The sequence below is a fragment of the Ammospiza nelsoni genome, chromosome 14 (genome assembly GCF_027579445.1).
Source record: "Ammospiza nelsoni isolate bAmmNel1 chromosome 14, bAmmNel1.pri, whole genome shotgun sequence".
In the NCBI taxonomy this organism is placed as follows: Eukaryota; Metazoa; Chordata; class Aves; order Passeriformes; family Passerellidae; genus Ammospiza; species Ammospiza nelsoni.
Window position 1 is genome coordinate 18,356,522 of NC_080646.1, and position 17,351 is coordinate 18,373,872.

At 54.6% G+C, this 17,351-nt stretch overlaps 2 protein-coding genes across 3 annotated transcripts in view; both read right to left on the minus strand.

Annotated features, from left to right (window-relative positions):
• Window positions 1–112: 112 nt before the first annotated feature.
• Window positions 113–2,065, minus strand: PPIB (peptidylprolyl isomerase B). The gene is made up of 5 exons (XM_059482098.1): window positions 1,875–2,065; window positions 1,318–1,431; window positions 1,084–1,177; window positions 533–717; window positions 113–437 (listed from the first exon to the last, which is right to left on the minus strand). The coding sequence occupies exons 1-5, from the start codon at window positions 2,028–2,030 to the stop codon at window positions 315–317; spliced, it is 672 nt and encodes a 223-aa protein (XP_059338081.1). The 5' UTR covers window positions 2,031–2,065; the 3' UTR covers window positions 113–314.
• Window positions 2,066–3,718: 1,653 nt separating this feature from the next.
• The window catches only part of CSNK1G1 (casein kinase 1 gamma 1), a 99,910-nt gene continuing 86,277 nt past the window's right edge, over window positions 3,719–17,351 (minus strand). For both annotated transcript variants that reach the window (XM_059482240.1, XM_059482241.1), the window contains 3 exons: window positions 14,443–14,550; window positions 11,718–11,824; window positions 3,719–6,674 (listed from right to left, as the gene is read on the minus strand). In XM_059482240.1, coding sequence (XP_059338223.1) covers window positions 6,620–6,674; window positions 11,718–11,824; window positions 14,443–14,550 — 270 coding nt within the window. In that variant the 3' untranslated portion in view covers window positions 3,719–6,619. The remainder of the gene's footprint in view (window positions 6,675–11,717; window positions 11,825–14,442; window positions 14,551–17,351) is intronic.

Genomic DNA, 17,351 nt, shown 5'->3' on the forward strand with positions numbered 1-17,351 from the left:
ATGAGATGATAAAAAAGGAAGGCTGGAAGGGGGGCTGGAAGGTTGAGGGGTGCATCTGGCTGAGGGATGCAGAGTGATCTGCACCCCTCTGAAGGCAGGAGAGAAGCAGCTCTTTAAAAAACACATTGGTCACATTTATTGGTGCATGTGCTTCTTACAAAAGTGATGGAAGAGCAGCCTGTGCCCTGTCCCACTGGCTGGAGGCAGCAGGGAGAGGGGCTGGCACTGGGACACAGCGGGACCCAGGGCAGGGGAAGCACAGCAGCCCCATCCCACAGCCCCTCACAGCCTGGCAGGGCTGGTCCCTGGTCCCGTCACTCCTTGGCGATGGCAAAGGGCTTCTCCACCTCGATGGTGCCACAGTCGACGATGGTGACGTCCTTGAGGGGCTTGTCCCGGCTGTCTGTCTTTGTGCTCTCCACCTTCCTCACCACATCCTGGTGGGGCACAGTGCGACAGTGGGACACTGAGCACACCCAGCTCAGCCAAGCCCTTCCCAGAGCACCAACCCCTCTCCCTGTCCCTGGCTCACCATTCCCTCCAGCACTTTGCCGAACACAACGTGCTTCCCGTCCAGCCACGGCGTCTTCACGGTGGTGATGAAGAACTGGGAGCCGTTGGTGTCCTTGCCAGCGTTGGCCATGCTCACCCAGCCCGGCCCGTAATGCTTCAGCTTGAAGTTCTCATCAGGGAAACGGTCCCCGTAGATGCTTTTACCTAAAGGGGGGACAAAAAGGCCACAGTGGTCTCATGGAATATGGCAGGTGGGGGGTGGTGGTGGTGGTGGTAGCTCCAAAATGAGGCGGGTGGAGGAATGGGCAATTCCAGAGCAGGGACTAGCACTGATGCCACAGGGGTGAATGAGCCATGGGCTGCTGCAGGGAGCTGGGCAGGGGTGTTGTGCCAAGGGAGAGGAGCAGGAGGCTCCCAGCACTCAATTCTGAGGCCATGTCTTTGTGAGCTCCATGCCCCCTTGATTCCACCCAGCTCCAGCTCTACACTGGTGCCAGGGACAGCCCTGCAGTGGTTGGAATTGCAGCTGCTGTCTCACTCCAAGACAATGGCTTGGATCCACCAGGTTACCTCCAGTGCCGTCACCACGGGTGAAGTCTCCTCCCTGGATCATGAAGTCCTTGATCACACGGTGGAACTTGCTGCCCTTGAAGCCAAATCCTTTCTGGGGGTGTGGAGGGAGAACACAGAGTGAGGTGTAGGGACAGACCTACACCAGAGCTCCGTGGCCCCAGCGCTGCCCCAGGGCACCGAGCAGGACCCGAGCAGGGGCAGGGGAGGCCCAGGGTGCTGTGGTCCCCTCACCTCTCCGGTGGCCAATGCCATGAAGTTCTCCACGGTTTTGGGCACTGTCTTGCCGAAGAGCCCGATGACGACACGGCCCACATCCTCCTCACCGATCCGCAGGTCGAAAAACACCTTGAAGGGGGGCGGAGGAAGGTTAGGGGGAGTCAGGGGAGCCAGACTCACCTCCGAAAGTTCAACTTTTAACTCCAACCAGGCCCAAACCTCCCTAGGGGAGGTTGGTTGGTGCCCACAGCCCTGGCTGCATCCCCCCAGCAGCCTCACACTCACCCCAGCTGGAGCCTTCAGCCCAGTGTCCCCCCTCAGCTTCCCCAGAGCTGGGCTGAGCTCTCCCCAGGCCACCTCTCCCTTTCAGGTGCCCCCAATCACCCCGCACTGGGCCCTCCCTCCCTCAGGCCTCTCCCCATCCTCCCCATCCGGCCCCTCAATCCCAGCCCCCTCCAGGGCCCCTCACCCCAAGTTCTCCCTCTCCCGGTCTCCCCCGCCCCATCCGGGCTCCCACTCCCCGGAGTCTCCCCCGATCCCCCCCGCCGGCCCCGCCTCGGCTCCCCCCCGACCTTGGCGGTGACCTTGGGTCCCTTCTTGCGCTCGTCGGCGCGGGAGGCCGCGGGCAGCAGGAGCAGGAGGGCCGCGCCCAGCGCCGCCGCCGCCACCAGCACCTTCATCCTGCGCCGCTCGCAGCCCGGCCACAGCGCCCGCCGCGCCGCCGGCATCCGGCCACGCCCGCCGCGCACCCCCGCCCGCACCGCTTCTTGGTACCGCCCGCGCCGCTCGCCCGCCCGCTCCGCCCGCCTGGGCGCGACCAACAGGGTCCCACAGGGGGGGAAAGTAGCCCCTTCCGGCCGGGCGGAGCGCGGGCGTATGCCACGTTGCCCCTCGCTGGGCGGCCGCGGCGCTGTCAATCATGAGCGGAACGCCGCGATGATTGGTCACTGAGGGGGAGGAGGTGGGAGGGGGCAGGACCGAGGGTAGCGGTGGCCAATGGGACGGGCGGAGGGCGGGCCTGAGGAACACCGGGGCCGCTGTTCCGGCGTGTCCCGCTGTGCTGTCCCTGCTTTGTCCCCGCTCTGTCCTCGGGCCCGGCGTGTCCCTGCTTTGTCCCCGCTCTGTCCTCGGGGCCCGGCGTGTCCCCGGTAGCAGCAGCCGCGGCCCCCGGCGAGCTGAATGGCTGCGGTCAATGGCTGAGCGGGCGCGTTGCAGATGCCACCCCAGAGCCAAAGCGCCTCTGTGAGCAGCTGGCGCTGTACCCGCTCAGACACCTGAACCAAAGTGTTCCCACCCTTGGAACCTGCTCCACGCTCCGATCTCTCGTGTGACATTCCCCCCCCCTAATTCCCAGCCTTAAATGAATTATTTTTAGCATGATCTTTCATTTCTTGCTCCCAAAAATTTGCCTGGGGACACGTGCGCTCTGAGAAGGAGATGAACCTCAAAGGTTCCCTCCCTGACCCTTGGAACCCGCATCTCCACCTTTGAGATTTATCCTTGTTGGTACTGACAGTGCCCCAGACCTGATGCAAACCTAATTCCCACATGTCTAACTGCCTGCAGGATTTGCAATCACAGACTGGTTTGGGTTCGAAGGGACCTTTACAAGTCTAACCTGTGCCATGGGCAGTGACACCTTCAGTGATCAGTGATGGTGCTAAGCTGAACATAGGCATCTGCAACACCACAGAAAATCCTGTGGGCTTCCATCTCGGCCTCTCCAGGTATTTAAGAGGAATTAGGGCTTCTCTCACTCCTTCCTTCAGTTTTTATCCCACAGCCTTGCCAAGGGGGCAGGTCCCAGTACCCCTCTCCCTGTGGTCCCTTCTGCCTCAGGGACAAGGCATCCCACATCCCAGGATGGCTGAAGTGGGAATGTGTGTGCCCAGGGAGAAGGGACATCAGCACCACCATGCCCTGGCCCAGCTCCATAGGGCTGAACCACCCATGGCTGTAAAGCATGAAGAGTTGAGAAGGTCCCACCCATGCATTGTCCCCTCCAAAGGGAACAGAGGGTGACACAAGCGCCCAGCAGAGCCAAAGGAAGACAAAACACAAGTGCCGTGGTCAGGCTGAGGTAATAAATACTTCTATTCATGGAGAACAATGCAGCAGTGCAATGTTTTATTGAAAAAAAAAAAATCATCTCACTTGATACCTCAGAAGACTGCATCGCAACGTTGGAGGGCCGAGAGCGGCGTCAGAGGCACCTGCACCAGGAGCCCCAGGAGCCCTCCCCTGCCTGGGGCCTCCTGGCTGCCAACTGCTCCCGGCACGGCAAGGAGGGATTGCCCAGGATAATGCCCTACATCCTTCCACAGCATGGCTGGCTCAGTCTGGCTGCTCGCCTTGTCACCTCCCAGCTCCCCGGGGACAGCGGTTCCCTCAAGCACAGGACTTGCTGGTAACCTGCTTTCTTTTCTTTCTTTTTTTTTTTTTTTTTTTCTTTTTTTTATTTTTTAAATTTTTTTTTGTTAAAAAGCCACCCCACATCTTTGCCCTGTTTTTTTTTTTTGAAGAGTCCAACGTACGATTATAGTGCAAGAGGGCTTGGTACAAGTGAGCATTACCAGCATGCCGTGGGGGGACAGTCCTCCCCTACAAACACGTCATTGTAGGATTAAAAGAACACCGTTATCTCTGGAGAGAAGCTGTAGTGGGTCACCATGAAAGAGCTTTCAAACCAACCCACTTAAAAACAAGGTCAGGAAAGTTTCTAAACGATCAAATACATTCACTTAAAAAAAAAAAAACAAAAAAAAAAAAACAAAAAACCCCCCAAAAAACAATGAAACAAAAAGAAACCAAAAACATTTAGGAACAAAACCTGTTGAGATGGCCCCTTTCCCCCCCGCCCTCCCTCACCCTGCAAACACTTACATATGCTGCAACTACAAGCTGCTCCTTGAGTGGAGGCAGCGAGGAATGACCAAACACGGCAGGAGATGCAGAAGGAATCGAGTTCTGGTGACAGGCACTTAGTGGGGCTTGGGAGGGCAGCAACGGAAGTGTCTCAGGGCCAGCTCTGTGGGCAGCGGGCAGGGGGAGCGCCCCTGCCCCTGGACACCCTCCCAAGATGCCAAACCATGGTTTCCTACAGCGGAGAGAGGAATGCCTGTGCCACAGACGCGGCTTCTGGGAACCACTGGCAGCGGAGGAGTTGGAGGGAGAAAGGTGGAATGTGCCCGTGGCCGTGCCCTCCCTGCGGCACACCTGGCACCTGCCTGTGGGAGGTGAGTGTGCCCTTCCTGCCCCGCTCCCAGCCCAGCCCACGGCCTGGCTGGAGGAAAGCTCTTTGCTGAGGGGGAAGGAAGGAGGTGCACGTGTGAACCGAGGGCTCTGCGCCTCCGTCGCGCTCTCTGGGGTAAGGCATGGAGAGAACGCAGCCGAGAATGGAGGAGAGATGCCCTGCTGGCATCCTGGCCAGGAGGGAGGCTTTAACACCCTGGCACCACACCAGTGTCTGCCTGACTCAGGAATGCACCAGGAGCAAGCCCAGAGCTTGCTGCCCAGGCTGATCTCGTGCCCTCTAAGCCTGCTCCTACCCAGCCAGGGAAACTGAACCTCCTGGCAATGCTGCTCTGTGAACTCCAAGCTACACAGCTTAGCATTAAATCCAATAAACAAGAATGAGATCTAGTCTCTCCCTTTCCTCCCTTCATGCTCTCCATGATTTTTGGGTAAGCCAGGCCCAAGTTTATGACAACTGAACTATTCCAGCCTGATCTGGTGTCACACATGGAAAGACAAAGTCCAATTACTTATAACCTCCCCAAAGCTGCTCGAGTTCTCCCACAGCCCTGCCACCTCTCCAGTAACCCCTGGACAGCCTCCTCTCCAATCTGGGAAACACTGCAGTTGGATGCATGATTTCAGTGTTTTTCTGGGTGTGCAAAGCACCCCAAGCCCTTTCCTTGCTATTGGTTTGGCTCAAAGTGGTGCAGGAGAAGCGTGGCTGCTGCAGGGCTGGGATGGTGCCCCGTGCTCACAGAGAGGATGTGAAGGCGATTCCAGTCAAACCTATCTGACCACCGGGAGATGGGATCAGTGTTAAGGCATGAAGTATCCTCTCCCCTGCTGGGGATGCTTTCCTCCCACTAATATGTTCTTGCAGAAGGTTCCCAACCAGCCCAAGGAAGGATTTGGGAAGGCTGCCTGGCTACCCACACCGAGAAACGCCCACATTTCAGGAAATGGCTGTTTCCCAGGAACCTCAATCCTGATCTACCTCTCAGACCAGCACAAATTTCTCTGGCCTGGCAAAAGCCATGCCGCTCCCTCCAGCCCATGCCGGGCATCAGCCTCGCCTCTCTGGCCAGCTGGGTCAGGCACGGCGTAGGAAACCATGGCAAGGACATTCACTGGCAGCTAGGAAGGGTGATTGGAAATTCAAGTATGCTTTCCTCAGCGCGCGGCCCAAGGTGGGCGTCAGGAGCCCCAGACTGGCACGAGGGTTGTGGACATCCCCACTCCACCAAGGGCATTTCCGTGCACCCCACCATCCTCCCCGCTGGATGTCTGCCTGCGCTGGCGTGGCCACGCAGAGATCCACAGATACAATGTGCATCTGTAAATGCTAAAAATAATAAAAAGTGCAACGACGTCAGCTTCTTTAAAACAATCCACACTGCTCTGTTACTGTCACAGGAGGGAGGTGTCAAGGGAGCCGGAAAAAAAACCCTAACTGGAACAGTAGATTGCAAATTTCTCACAGCTTGCACATTACAGTGTAACTGTTCCCAAGGAGCCACAGAGAGAACCCGTCTCTTCCTGCTGCAGCAGTCAGGCCCTTCTCCTAGCAACTCTCCTGCCTGCCCCGCATCCTCCTGCCCTCTCCACAGCCAATCGAGCCTATGGAATTTCTTCACTTAATTAAGGAGGGAGGAGGACAGAGGAGCAGAGTGCAGGGGAGGGAGGGGAGGAAAGTGAGCAGGAACTAAGCACAGTCCTCAGGTTTGCGTCAACGATGCCTTCACCGTAAACAATGGGAAGGAGGGTCAGCCAGCCAGCCCCCCTCCCAGGGCGACCAAGACCTGAGCCAGCCACAGTCCTGGTCCCAAAAGGAGCTTCAGGCTTGGAGTGAATGAGGGAGACCATTCAGCAGATCCACCCCAGAGTGGTTTGTTTTGGAACGTTTTCTTCTCTTTTTGGTTTAAAATGTCACTTGGGTTTTTTTTTTTTTTTTTTTTCTGTTTTCACTTTTCTCTCTTCCTCCTATGCCTCCTCCTCCTCCCTCCTAAAGAGAAGCCCCTTCCAGTAAGACAGGGCAGGAGCTGCAGGCGTGGTGGTTCCTGCAAGGCCCAGGAGGCACCGGTCACTTGTGACGCTGAGCCGTCTTCTTCCGTTTCCTCTTAAAGAAGCAGCAGCACCTGGGGCACAAAGGACAAGGAGGGAGAGTCAGCCCCACGCCTGGCAGCCTGTGATGTCCCCACAATGTCCCCATGATGTCCCTGCCATCCCCCCACTTGTCCTCATGCAACAGCATCTCTGCCTGCCCGGCCTGGGCCCCACCACGCTGCTGGGATGGGGGCAGGTGCTGGTGGGTGGATGACACCTCCAGCCTGCACTGGGACAGCAGGGGTGTCTCACTGCCAGGCCCCAGAGTGCCAGCCAGGCTTCTCCCTCCCAGCTGGGCTTCTCCCTCCCAGGCTCCACTGGAAGGCAAGGAGCCATCTGGGAAAGCAGTAAAACAGGGACCCAGGTGCTCCACTCCCTCTGCCCCACCCCAGAGGAACTGGGCTGGGGAGGTGAGCTCTGGCCGCTTTTCCCAGCCACAAACACACGGTTTTCACCACTGTTCACTAACAAAACAAGTTCCAAAGAGACCTTGGCTCAGGGACCAGGTTTCTTTACTGAACCTTTCACAATAACCAGAGCTTCCACCTTGGATCAATCACTCAGTGCTGGGATGCAGAACCCCTGCTTCTTCCCCTATCCGCTGTGAGGGTGGTGCACAGGGTTAGGGGAAGCAAGAAGGATGGAGAGTGGAGGCTGAGGTGGGGAGGGAACGCCCAGCGCAGCTGAACCGTGAGGAGCGGTGGGTTCCCTGTGGGATACACTGGGAGCAGTCCTCCAGAGCCTAAACTCCTCCTGGCTTCCTGCAGAATTCCTTGGTGCTGAACACGTATCTACCTTCCTGCCCTGGGCCCACTGTCAGGAAAGCTCTGCACATCTGTGAGAGTCCTCCCAAGCTATGTGTCTTGCTCCATCTGCTGGGACAGCTGTCCCTGGAGAAGCCTGGGTGTTGCTGGAAGACTGCTCTTTCAGGCTGCTGGAAGGGATGCTTGGATAAACAACCAGAGTAGACCACAGAGTCTTAGAAGATCCTGAGTTGGAAGAGACCCACAAGGATCATTGAGTCCAACTCCTGGCTGGACAGCCCCAAGAATCCAACATGTGCCTGAGTGTGTCATTCAAATGCTCCCTGAGCTCTGGCAGGCAAACATGAGGATGCAAAGACTGTTTTTTCCTACAACCATCTGTTGTAGGCTAAAAACATTCCAAACCACTCTAACATCTTCTCCAAACTATTTTTCACTGGGTCCTTCGTGGAGTGTCAGCTTTACACCCCTGTCCTCTCAGAGCTGGAGGAACTCTCACCCAAACACTTGTCCCTGGGTGCACAAGCTTCACTCTGGGGTGCAAAAGTGATGTGTGAGCACAACCTGCCATGAGCTGAGCCTGCCAGCACAGATCCACTGCCTGGGAGAACAAACAACTCTCCCTGTGGGAGAGCTCCCACAGCCCCTCAAGAGGAGGGACTCCTCCCAGTGCATGGACTGATGTCCATGATTTGTCTCTAGGCTCCTGAAAGGCCCAGTTCAGTGGAGGGACGAGGAGAAATGCGAAGCCCTTGTCCTTGCAGGGCAAGTGATGCCTCCATTGCTGCCCACCCACCCTGAGGTGTTTGTCTGCCACCTCAGCACCCCCACCCCAGGCTGGAACCCTCACCCCAGGACTGCTCTGGCATTTTGCTGTCCCGGGCCATCTGGCACCATCTCCTGCTTTAGCCTGTTGCAGTACTTGTCCCACAGTAGCCACCTTCCTCCATGGCTTGTGCGATGGAGGGTCAGGGGGACGTCACAGGGAGAGGATGGAGGATGCATGAGTGATGGCTTGGCATGCAGCGGGTAAGGGAAGAAGGGGCTGAGCAGCACTCGACTCCTTAGGCACCGAACAAAGGGAGCTGACTGACTTCTGGCTGGTTTTCTTGTGACTGTCTTTTTAGGCTCTTACTCAAGAGGTCCAGGGAAGGGTTCAGGAAAGGAAGTCCTGGCAGTTCAGACAGGCAGAGGCAAAACACCAAAATAAAAGGATAAGGCAGGCTGACAATTACAGAACGTGATCTCTCTGCATGCAGATGATGCCCAAGAGAACAGCCCCAGACTACGACATACAGAGAAGCCAGAGATGCCAGAGGTATTGGAGGCAATGCCTATGGAGAGCAGGGCAGAGTCAGTCTCCCATCCGACAAGGACATTCCTCGCCACACACGGCCCTGGCCCCCTCACTCTGTGGCAATTTCCACCCATCAGCCCACCCTGGAACCTACAAACTCATCTGAGTGTCTGCATGGCCCTTCCCTTACTGCGTACGTGGCTTCCCCAAGGGGCACCTCCTGGGACAACCTGAGACTGGAACACTAGCTTCAAAGGTCTGATAAAACCCCAAACTGAGCTTGGACCAGTGCTGATCCCAACCTTCCCACCCCTTCTTTCTTGGAGAAGCCCATTCACCTGCACCTTAGCTGGCTGGAAAGGAGCCACCTGTCCTCTCTCAGTAGGGGCTCTGTGACTAATGAGGACTCCCTGGCCTTGTCCTTCCATCCTCTCTGGCCTGTGCTTCTCCAAGAGAAGACTTTCCAAGGAAGTGAGTGGCCCTTCTCCTCAACACTCAGTGCAGGGTTTTCCCTTTGTAACCGTCTGTGTGAGGAATTCCTGCAAGAGGCTCAGCCAGCCTAGGCCTGACTCTGCCCAACTCCATCAGGCATCATCTGCTCACAGACGTAAACGTTTGGGGGAGATGGAAAGCCAAATAGGAAAGGATTCAAATCTGATTTTGCATCCATCCATTCAGAGATCAGCCAAATCCCTCAGCCTAGTGTGGCCGGTCAGACACAGCCCATGCCCTCCCCAATATTGCAAATGGTCCTAAAATCAAAACGGCTCTGGGTTGGCTTTGACTTTGTGCCTTTTTAGCATTTGGCGGGTTTGGTTTTGCCAACCCCAGTCTAGTCTGGTCCGCTCCCCCTTGCATGTGGACTGGAGAGAGGGACTCACCACAAGTTGAGCATTTTCAGGCAGCTACAGAGAGTATAGAGAAAAAACACAGAAAGGAAGAAAGAGCGATTAGTTCACAGAGGTGGGATGGAAGCGAGTCACTGCAGCCATGCAAACATGCAGTGCAGAGCGGCAGACACACAGCAGGCCTGCCCGCCGCCCGCCCCGGCACTCACACCACTCTGCCCTCAGGTTCTCATCTGAAGGAACTCCAGGCCACCATCAGCTCTTGTCCCCTGCAGCTCCAGAAGCAGCAGAAAGGGCCTGATGATGGATCTGCACCTGGGCCCTGCCCTCCAGCGACACCCACTGCCAGAATCAGGAGCTTCTCTCCAGCACGCTCCAAGCAGGAGCGTTGGCACAGCTCTGCCTGTGGAGTGCCAGGGAAAGCCCAGCCCACTACTGCACAGCATCTCAAAACACAGAGCCCAGCTCCAGCTCCTGCCAGCTCTCTCTGGCACCCTTTCCTGCAGAGCAGAATCCCAAAGTCCTTTGTCCTTGAGTGATCAGATGTAAGGGAAGACAAACTCTCCCTGTGGCAAACAGAATGAAGTGACCTATGCCTGGGAATTACAAACCTGTCAATGCAAAGCAACATATGCTCTGCTTCCCAGCACCTCCAAAACCGATCTGGGAGCACACAAACAAGGGCTGGAGAGAGACGGGACAGCTCCATGTGCCGTGGGATAGGGCCTGGGTGGCACAGCTCCTTCCCACCTGGCTTGATGTCTCCCTAGTACACAAGAGTGGGGCTGGACCTGGCCTCACTGCACAAACATGGGCTGGAGATATTCCTGGTTCTTCCTTGCACTGGGTTGTTGGATCAGAACTGATGAGGATGACAATCTGCCCCATCCTAGGAGACACATGCCTGGGGGGACCCCCTTCAGAGCCCATGATGCCAAGCTGGTGGTCTCTGCTGGCCACACAACCCACATCTAACAGGAATGTTGCCCACTCTGGAAGTTGCTCCTCAAGATCTCCCCCACCCTCCCAGCTTGATGAGGAGCCTGCAGCAAATCTGAGGCTTCCTGGGCTGGGAGGAGAAGGTGTGTCTGTGGCTGCTGGGATCAAGGCCAGGCCACCTACCAGTGAGCAAGATCCCACACACATGGCTGCCCAAGGGACTGGGGAATCCCTGAGGGAGTGGGGAACAGAGAGCACAAGACCTTCAGGACAACCAGCACAGATGACACACACCTAGGGACCTTTTCCATCCATGCACCCTTCCTTACACCTGCCACTTTTCCTCTTCATACAGAAGTGCCTGCACAGGTAGAGGCAAACAATGGGGGACAGTGGCACCAGGATCACCCAGTCAAATAATAACCAGGCAGCTGGGCCATGTGTCAGCACTGACCAGCTCAAAGGCAGCCCTGGGCCTATTGGCCCCTCGCTTGGGGGTGCCAGAACTCTGTGGTGACCCTGCAGTGACAGGTCCTGGTTTAGTTCAGAGGTGGTGACAACGTGCAAAAGGTGACATGATGGTGCTGGATACAGGACAGGAGCCAAAATGGTCAAAGCAGCAGCTCCAACAGCAGTTCTCACACCTGACCACAAGCTACAGGAGAGGTCAGCTTAGAGGGAGCACCCTCCACAAGCTGCTTCTGGTACCTCTCACTCAGCTTCTCACGGCTGGACCAAGAGAACCCCCAGGGAGAACAACCCATCCCTGCAGGAGTTACTTCCAGCCTGTTTTGGATACCTGTCACACACCTCTCACAGCCAGAAATGAAGTGACAACTCTCAGACCAAGGATCTCTTTGCTGAGCTGTGCTCAAGCTACTCCTACACTCTCAGCACAAAAGCACAGCGTGTTCTCCCTCTGCAATGGGGGCTGCTCACTGGGATTCCTGAGATCAGCTCCCAGGATTTTGGTATCTATGCTCCTGAAATGTCTATCTGGCAATACATGCTCTGAGTAAGAATTATGTTCTCCAGGCATGACAAGTGTCAAAGAGAAGCAGCAGCAGCAGCAGCACTGAAGGCACCATGCACAAAAGCAGCAATAGGCAAGGAAAAGGGCACGGGACACGAGCACTGAGGACTTTGCCACAGAGAAATGTCCCCACTCGCTTCCCAGGAGAAGGATAATGACCAACCAGTGGAAAGGCTGTGGTAAAGCAAACGTACTTAGCTTCCTCCACCACCTCCACCTCCGCCTGCGCTGTGATGGGTGCGTTGGAGTGTGCTCCTGTGGGGTCGTCCACGTTCAGCTCCCCGTTGGTTGAGCTCACCACCTGCAACACAAAGGAACACCCTGTTCATGAGGCTCTCTGCTGAGGGAATGGGAAAGCTGACAAATCACCATTTACTCCTGTCTCTTTTCACCTTCTCAGGAGGCTGCTGAGTTTTGTGGGTGCCTTGGAGGCTCGAGGCTGGAGCAGCCAAGGCAGAGCAGCAGGCAGGGGGCTGTGTGTGGGCTCCCCTGCTCACATTCCTATGCCAGCCCATGACTTGGCATTGAGAGGCCCCTCTGGGAGTGCAGGCACTGGTGTGAGCACTGACTGCCAGCCCTATCTACTCACATGAGCTGTACCATGCTGATTGTTTCCTCCTGACGTTTTTACAGGTGAGCAGCTCAGTCCTGTTGCCTGACAGGACCTTCTCTTAGCCTTTCTACAAGGTAAAAGGAGGCATTTCCCATGGGGTGGGGATAGGGGTGGTACTCAGAACTCCTGGTGGCTCTGGATGATCTGACCACCAGGGATGAAGGGAAGGAAGCCCTTGGAGCAAATGTCCCCTAGTCGGCACATTATGTTAATTCTGAATACACACTAATTTGAACACCAGGAGCTGCTGTTTCTGCCAACCAGGCCCCTTGGGCTCTGCCAGGACAGGTTAGAACTCGGCTCACATGATGCTCAGAGCTCTCCTCAAGTGACAACTCCTTGGCCTTCACCTCTTCCCTTACTCATCATGCCTGGGCTGCCCTGGGTTCTCCAGACCCCCACGCTTCCCATGCAGTTCTGCAGAGCACTGGCACTTAATTGTGTTGTTCACAGGGCTCTTCCCACACTTTGTTCAGCTACTTGTTAAATTCCATGTTACAAAAGGCTTTGATTTTCCTCCTTGCTTTTCACTTCATGTGGCAAATTCTGCCTTAAAGGGAATGGAGACTGGAAGCTGCTGACCTGCCAAAGTCCAGCATGAGCTGGGGCATCTGCTGAGGAACAATTCCAGCCTCTGCAGCTTAGCAGCCACACACAGCACATTTCCTGTTCTCAGCTGCAGGTAAGCAGAATTTTAGTGCTTACAGTGGCACAAGGAGCTCGTAAACTGCTCAGGTTGGCAACTCTTCCCATTTGATTCTAGGGCTGCTTCAGTGCTGCTGTCACAACATTCCCCTCACTGAGAGGGACCAATCTGATTTTTATCATGGCTCAACATATGTTATACATGAGGTGAAAGACTCCTGTAAGAGCTGTACATGCTGTGCTAGCAGCCCCGTCCCTGGGGAGGTTTCTCACAGTCAGTCAGGGCAGAGAAAGCCTCCATGACCAGACTGTGAGTGACCTCTCCCACTTGCCCATGAAGGATGCTCGGGGAATTCAGGCTGTGGGAAGAACATTAACACATAAAAGCAGCTAACTATGACACAAGGAGATCCATTTTGCATTAGGTTGCTAGGAGGGAGCAGGGGATCACTTGTAGGACTTGTAGTCTTTCTTGTAGGCTCATTTTATTGTGGAACGGAACACTCACATAAAAAAAAGTAAATAAGAACATTACTCTGTACTGAGTGCTGAAGTTGTACAATCACAGACTGGTTTGTGTCAGAAAGAACCTTTACAGTTCATCCAATCCAACCCCTTGACATGGGCAGGGACACCTTCCACTAGAACAGGTTGCTCCAAACTCCACCCAACCTGACCTTGGACTCTTCTCCAGGTTACTCTCTGCTCACATCTGGGAGCAGAGCTACACATTCATCAGGTCCTCCTTATTTTTGTTTTTCTGTTACTCACTAAAATATTTTTAAATTAAAAGAGAACCAAGACTAATCAAGCCAAAATCACATAAAACCCAAGTTAGTATCAAGAATGAGTAAAAATGTCAACCTAATCTGCATTTTCCTTAGGGACATCCTGCACTACCTGTCTCCTTGGCTCAGCTCTGTTCTGCTCCAAGCACTAATTCCCATTTCACCTGAGTCATTGTTCAGGGTGTTGTGTCTGACAGCAGAGCCAGCTCTCACAGGAAAGCTGTGCCCAAGAGGCAGCAATAGCAGAGTTCTTCTTTGCTTGGATGACTCCTGCACCTTCTCTCCAGCTTGTCCAGCCAGCTCATTCAGGCTTTAGTGCCAGAAAGTCCCTCAGTGAGCCTCAGTGACAACCAGGACACGTAGAGCTTCACAAATAGGAATTTTTCAGGAATTTAAAAACACTGGTAGTGCCAGCTCCAACACTGTCTGTTGCACATCCTCTGCTCATCTCCTGGCAGTGCAACCCCCTGAAGATCCACCTTGTACCCACTGTGCCCTCAAACTGGTGGTGATCTGCTGTGGAACAGCTCAACTGTTCCCAATATTAATGGGGACTATGTACAACAAATCCTACTTCAGCTGCCTTGAGCATCTCCAAGATAGAATAGAAGGTACTTTATAGACCAGATCTACTAATGCCACTCCTTTTTGTTTTCAGTTTAACAAATTTGGGCTCAAAACTTAAAAAAAGCTTAAAAAATTTTGTTGAAACAGTAAAAGCCATGGTGTTGGCCATCACAGCTTGGGTCCCTCCCAAACCATGGCTTGAGCATGACCTATGGGACAGCACCAGTGAAACTGCTCTCCTGACCACAGCATTGCTGCAATTTGAGGAGAATTCTGGGGGTTTAACACAACATAAGGAAGAGGTACCTGCACAGATCCTCCATGTCGATCTGCAGCCAAATGAGATGTCAAGTACGAGGTATTTGTCTGCCGGCTGGGCTGGATCTCCCACTCCCCTCGGCGATCCGATGATGCCTGCTCAGGAGTTCAGGAGCATGAAAGAAACAGAAGGGAGGACAAAAGGTGAACGAGGAGAAGAAATAAAGGTGTATTGGTTAGTGAGTTAGTTTCTTCGCAGAAAGCAAGGCATTTACACTTTTAGCTGGGCTAAAATTCCCCTTTACCACGTGCACCTCATTATTTACTTCCGTGGTGGCTGCAGTGATCCACTGTGGGAGTGGATTTCATCTCCTTTAGCTGCTGAATGAAGGGAAAGATCTATTCTAGAAATTATTTCTTTAGAACAGCTTCACTTCCATGGATTTCAGCACAGCCACAATTACACTGACAGTATTTAACTATGTCTGTCAGGCCACACACAGCAGAGCACCTGGCTCGGCAGCAAGATGGGATTCACAAAGCTCAACCTCCCTCAAACACATCTTTTTAAACTAAAATTTGCAACATAAACTGAGGTCAAACATTTAATTTCACCCAAAGGCAGTTCCACACGCTGATTCACCTGTGCAGTGCAGAAGGAAACATCCACACCTGCTTTACTGAAGAGAGGGTTGGGGGCTTTTTGGGTTTCTGCAGAAAAGTAGATAAGATGCTTCTGCTAACAAGTTTCCTCTTTGCCCTCAACAGAAGAACATCAGGTAATTTAAATTATTAGAACTTCATTTATTTTCTTAGAAGAATCACTCTGCACTTGCACGTGAAGCTCAGGTGGGTCATTGGTGGGGGTGAGGGTTTTTCCTTTTGTTTCTTTCTCTCAGGAAATGTCCCATCTGTTGCTAAGATACTTAAGAGAACAAAAGATGTGACTGGGAGGAGGAGGAGGAGGGGAAAATGTGCAGCTGGCTACTTGAGGGGTTTCTCTGGGGAAGGGCAGAGTTACCACGAGATTTTAGGCTGAGGGAAGGGGCTGGGTGAAGTTTCCCTCTCCCTCTCAGATTTTAGGCTGAGGGAAGGGGCTGGGTGCAGCTCCCCTCTCGCTGTCAGATTTTAGGCTGAGGGAAGGGGCTGGGTGCAGTTTCCCACTCACTCTCAGATTTTAGGCTGAGGGAAGGGGCTGGGTGCAGCTCCCCTCTCGCTGTCAGATTTTAGGCTGAGGGAAGGGGCTGGGTGCAGCTCCCCTCTCACTGTCAGCATCAGGGCAGAATGTTTGAGCTGTTGTTTACTGTGGGGAGAATTGACTGCCACTGCTGGAGCCCTGTACTGCCTCTTCCTTACTGTGGGTGAGCCTTTGCTCGTAAGAGAAGCTGTAGGACTGGGATCTTATTAACTAACATCTGATCAAACTGGAAGGGAGCCTTAACATCTAGTGGGATGCCTAAGAGGAAAAACAAGGACTGTGAGCCCCCTCCCTGCTCCAAGGGAGCCTCTCACGGCCATGTTCAGGAGCCTGGCTGCCACTGCCCAGCCCCGCCTGCCAGGACACCCCATGGATCCTGCTACAGCTGTGGAGTTTCTGATACATTCATTCACTACTCTGGGATCTGCCTGTCCCAGCCATGACAGCCACGGCTCTGAGGTTCCGGCTGCACCCCTGAACTTCTGTCGGGCCCGGCCGCCATCCCCGCCTGAGGGAGCGGCGGCCGCGCCACAGCGCCCCCTGCAGGCGCGGGGGAGTCACCGCAGCCCTGCCCGGCCCGCAGCCAGCAGCGCCCCTGGTGGCCGAGCCCGGAACTGCAGCGGGGGGAAAGAGCCGCGGGCGGGAGAGGCTGGGCTGGGATTGGGACTGGGATTGTGCTGGGATTGGGAATGGGATTGGGAATGGCAATGTGCTGGGATTTGGACTGGAATTGAGCTGGGATTGTGACTGGGATTGTGCTGGGATTGGGGCTGGGATTGGGGCTGGGATTGTGCTGGGATTGTGAATGGGATTGTGCTGGGATTGGGACTGGGATTGGGAATGGGATTGAGCTGGGATTGTGACTGGGATTGTGCTGGGATTGTGACTGGGATTGTGCTGGGATTGGGGCTGGGATTGTGCTGGGATTGGGGCTGGGATTGAGCTGGGATTTCGACTGGGATTGTGCTGGGACTGAGAATGGGATTGTGCTGGGATTGGGAATGGGATTGTGCTGGGATTGGGGCTGGGATTGTGCTGGGATTGGGACTGGGATTGGGAATGGCATTGTGCTGGGATTGGGGTTGGGATTGGGACTGGGATTGTGCTGGGATTGGGAATGGGATTGTGCTGGGATTGGGACTGGGATTGTGCTGGGATTGTGAATGGGATTGTGCTGGGATTGGGGTTGGGATTGTGCTGGGTTTGGGGCTGGGGTTGTGCTGGGTTTGGGGCTGGGGTTGTGCTGGGATTGAGAATGGGATTGTGCTGGGATTTGAGACTGGGATTGTGCTGGGTTGGGGCTGGGATTGTGCTGGGTTGGGGCTGGGATTGTGCTGGGTTTGGGACTGGGATTGTGCTGGGATTGTGCTGGGTTTGGGGTCAGTGCCAGAGCTGGGCTTTGTGGGCCTTGTTATACACACACACTGGTAAAGAACTGTTCATCCTTTCCCCATCTCTGCTTGAAAGCCCCTTCATTTCAAAGCTGTAATAATTGAGAGGGAAAGGGGTCATGTTTTTTCCATTCCAAGAGAGGTTCACACTTTCCTTGGCAGACACCTGTCTTTCAAACCAAGACAGTCACCCAGCTTGGATGACAACATATCCAGTGCTCACCTAAGACCCAGGAGGATTTCAGCACACCTGAACCCAAGTGACCAGTATTAAGAATGCTTCCCAGGTCTGGGAAGTGTGGGACAAACACATCTGTGTTGGCCTCAGCTGAATGAGCCACCATGGATCTGGGCAGGAAACAAGAGGC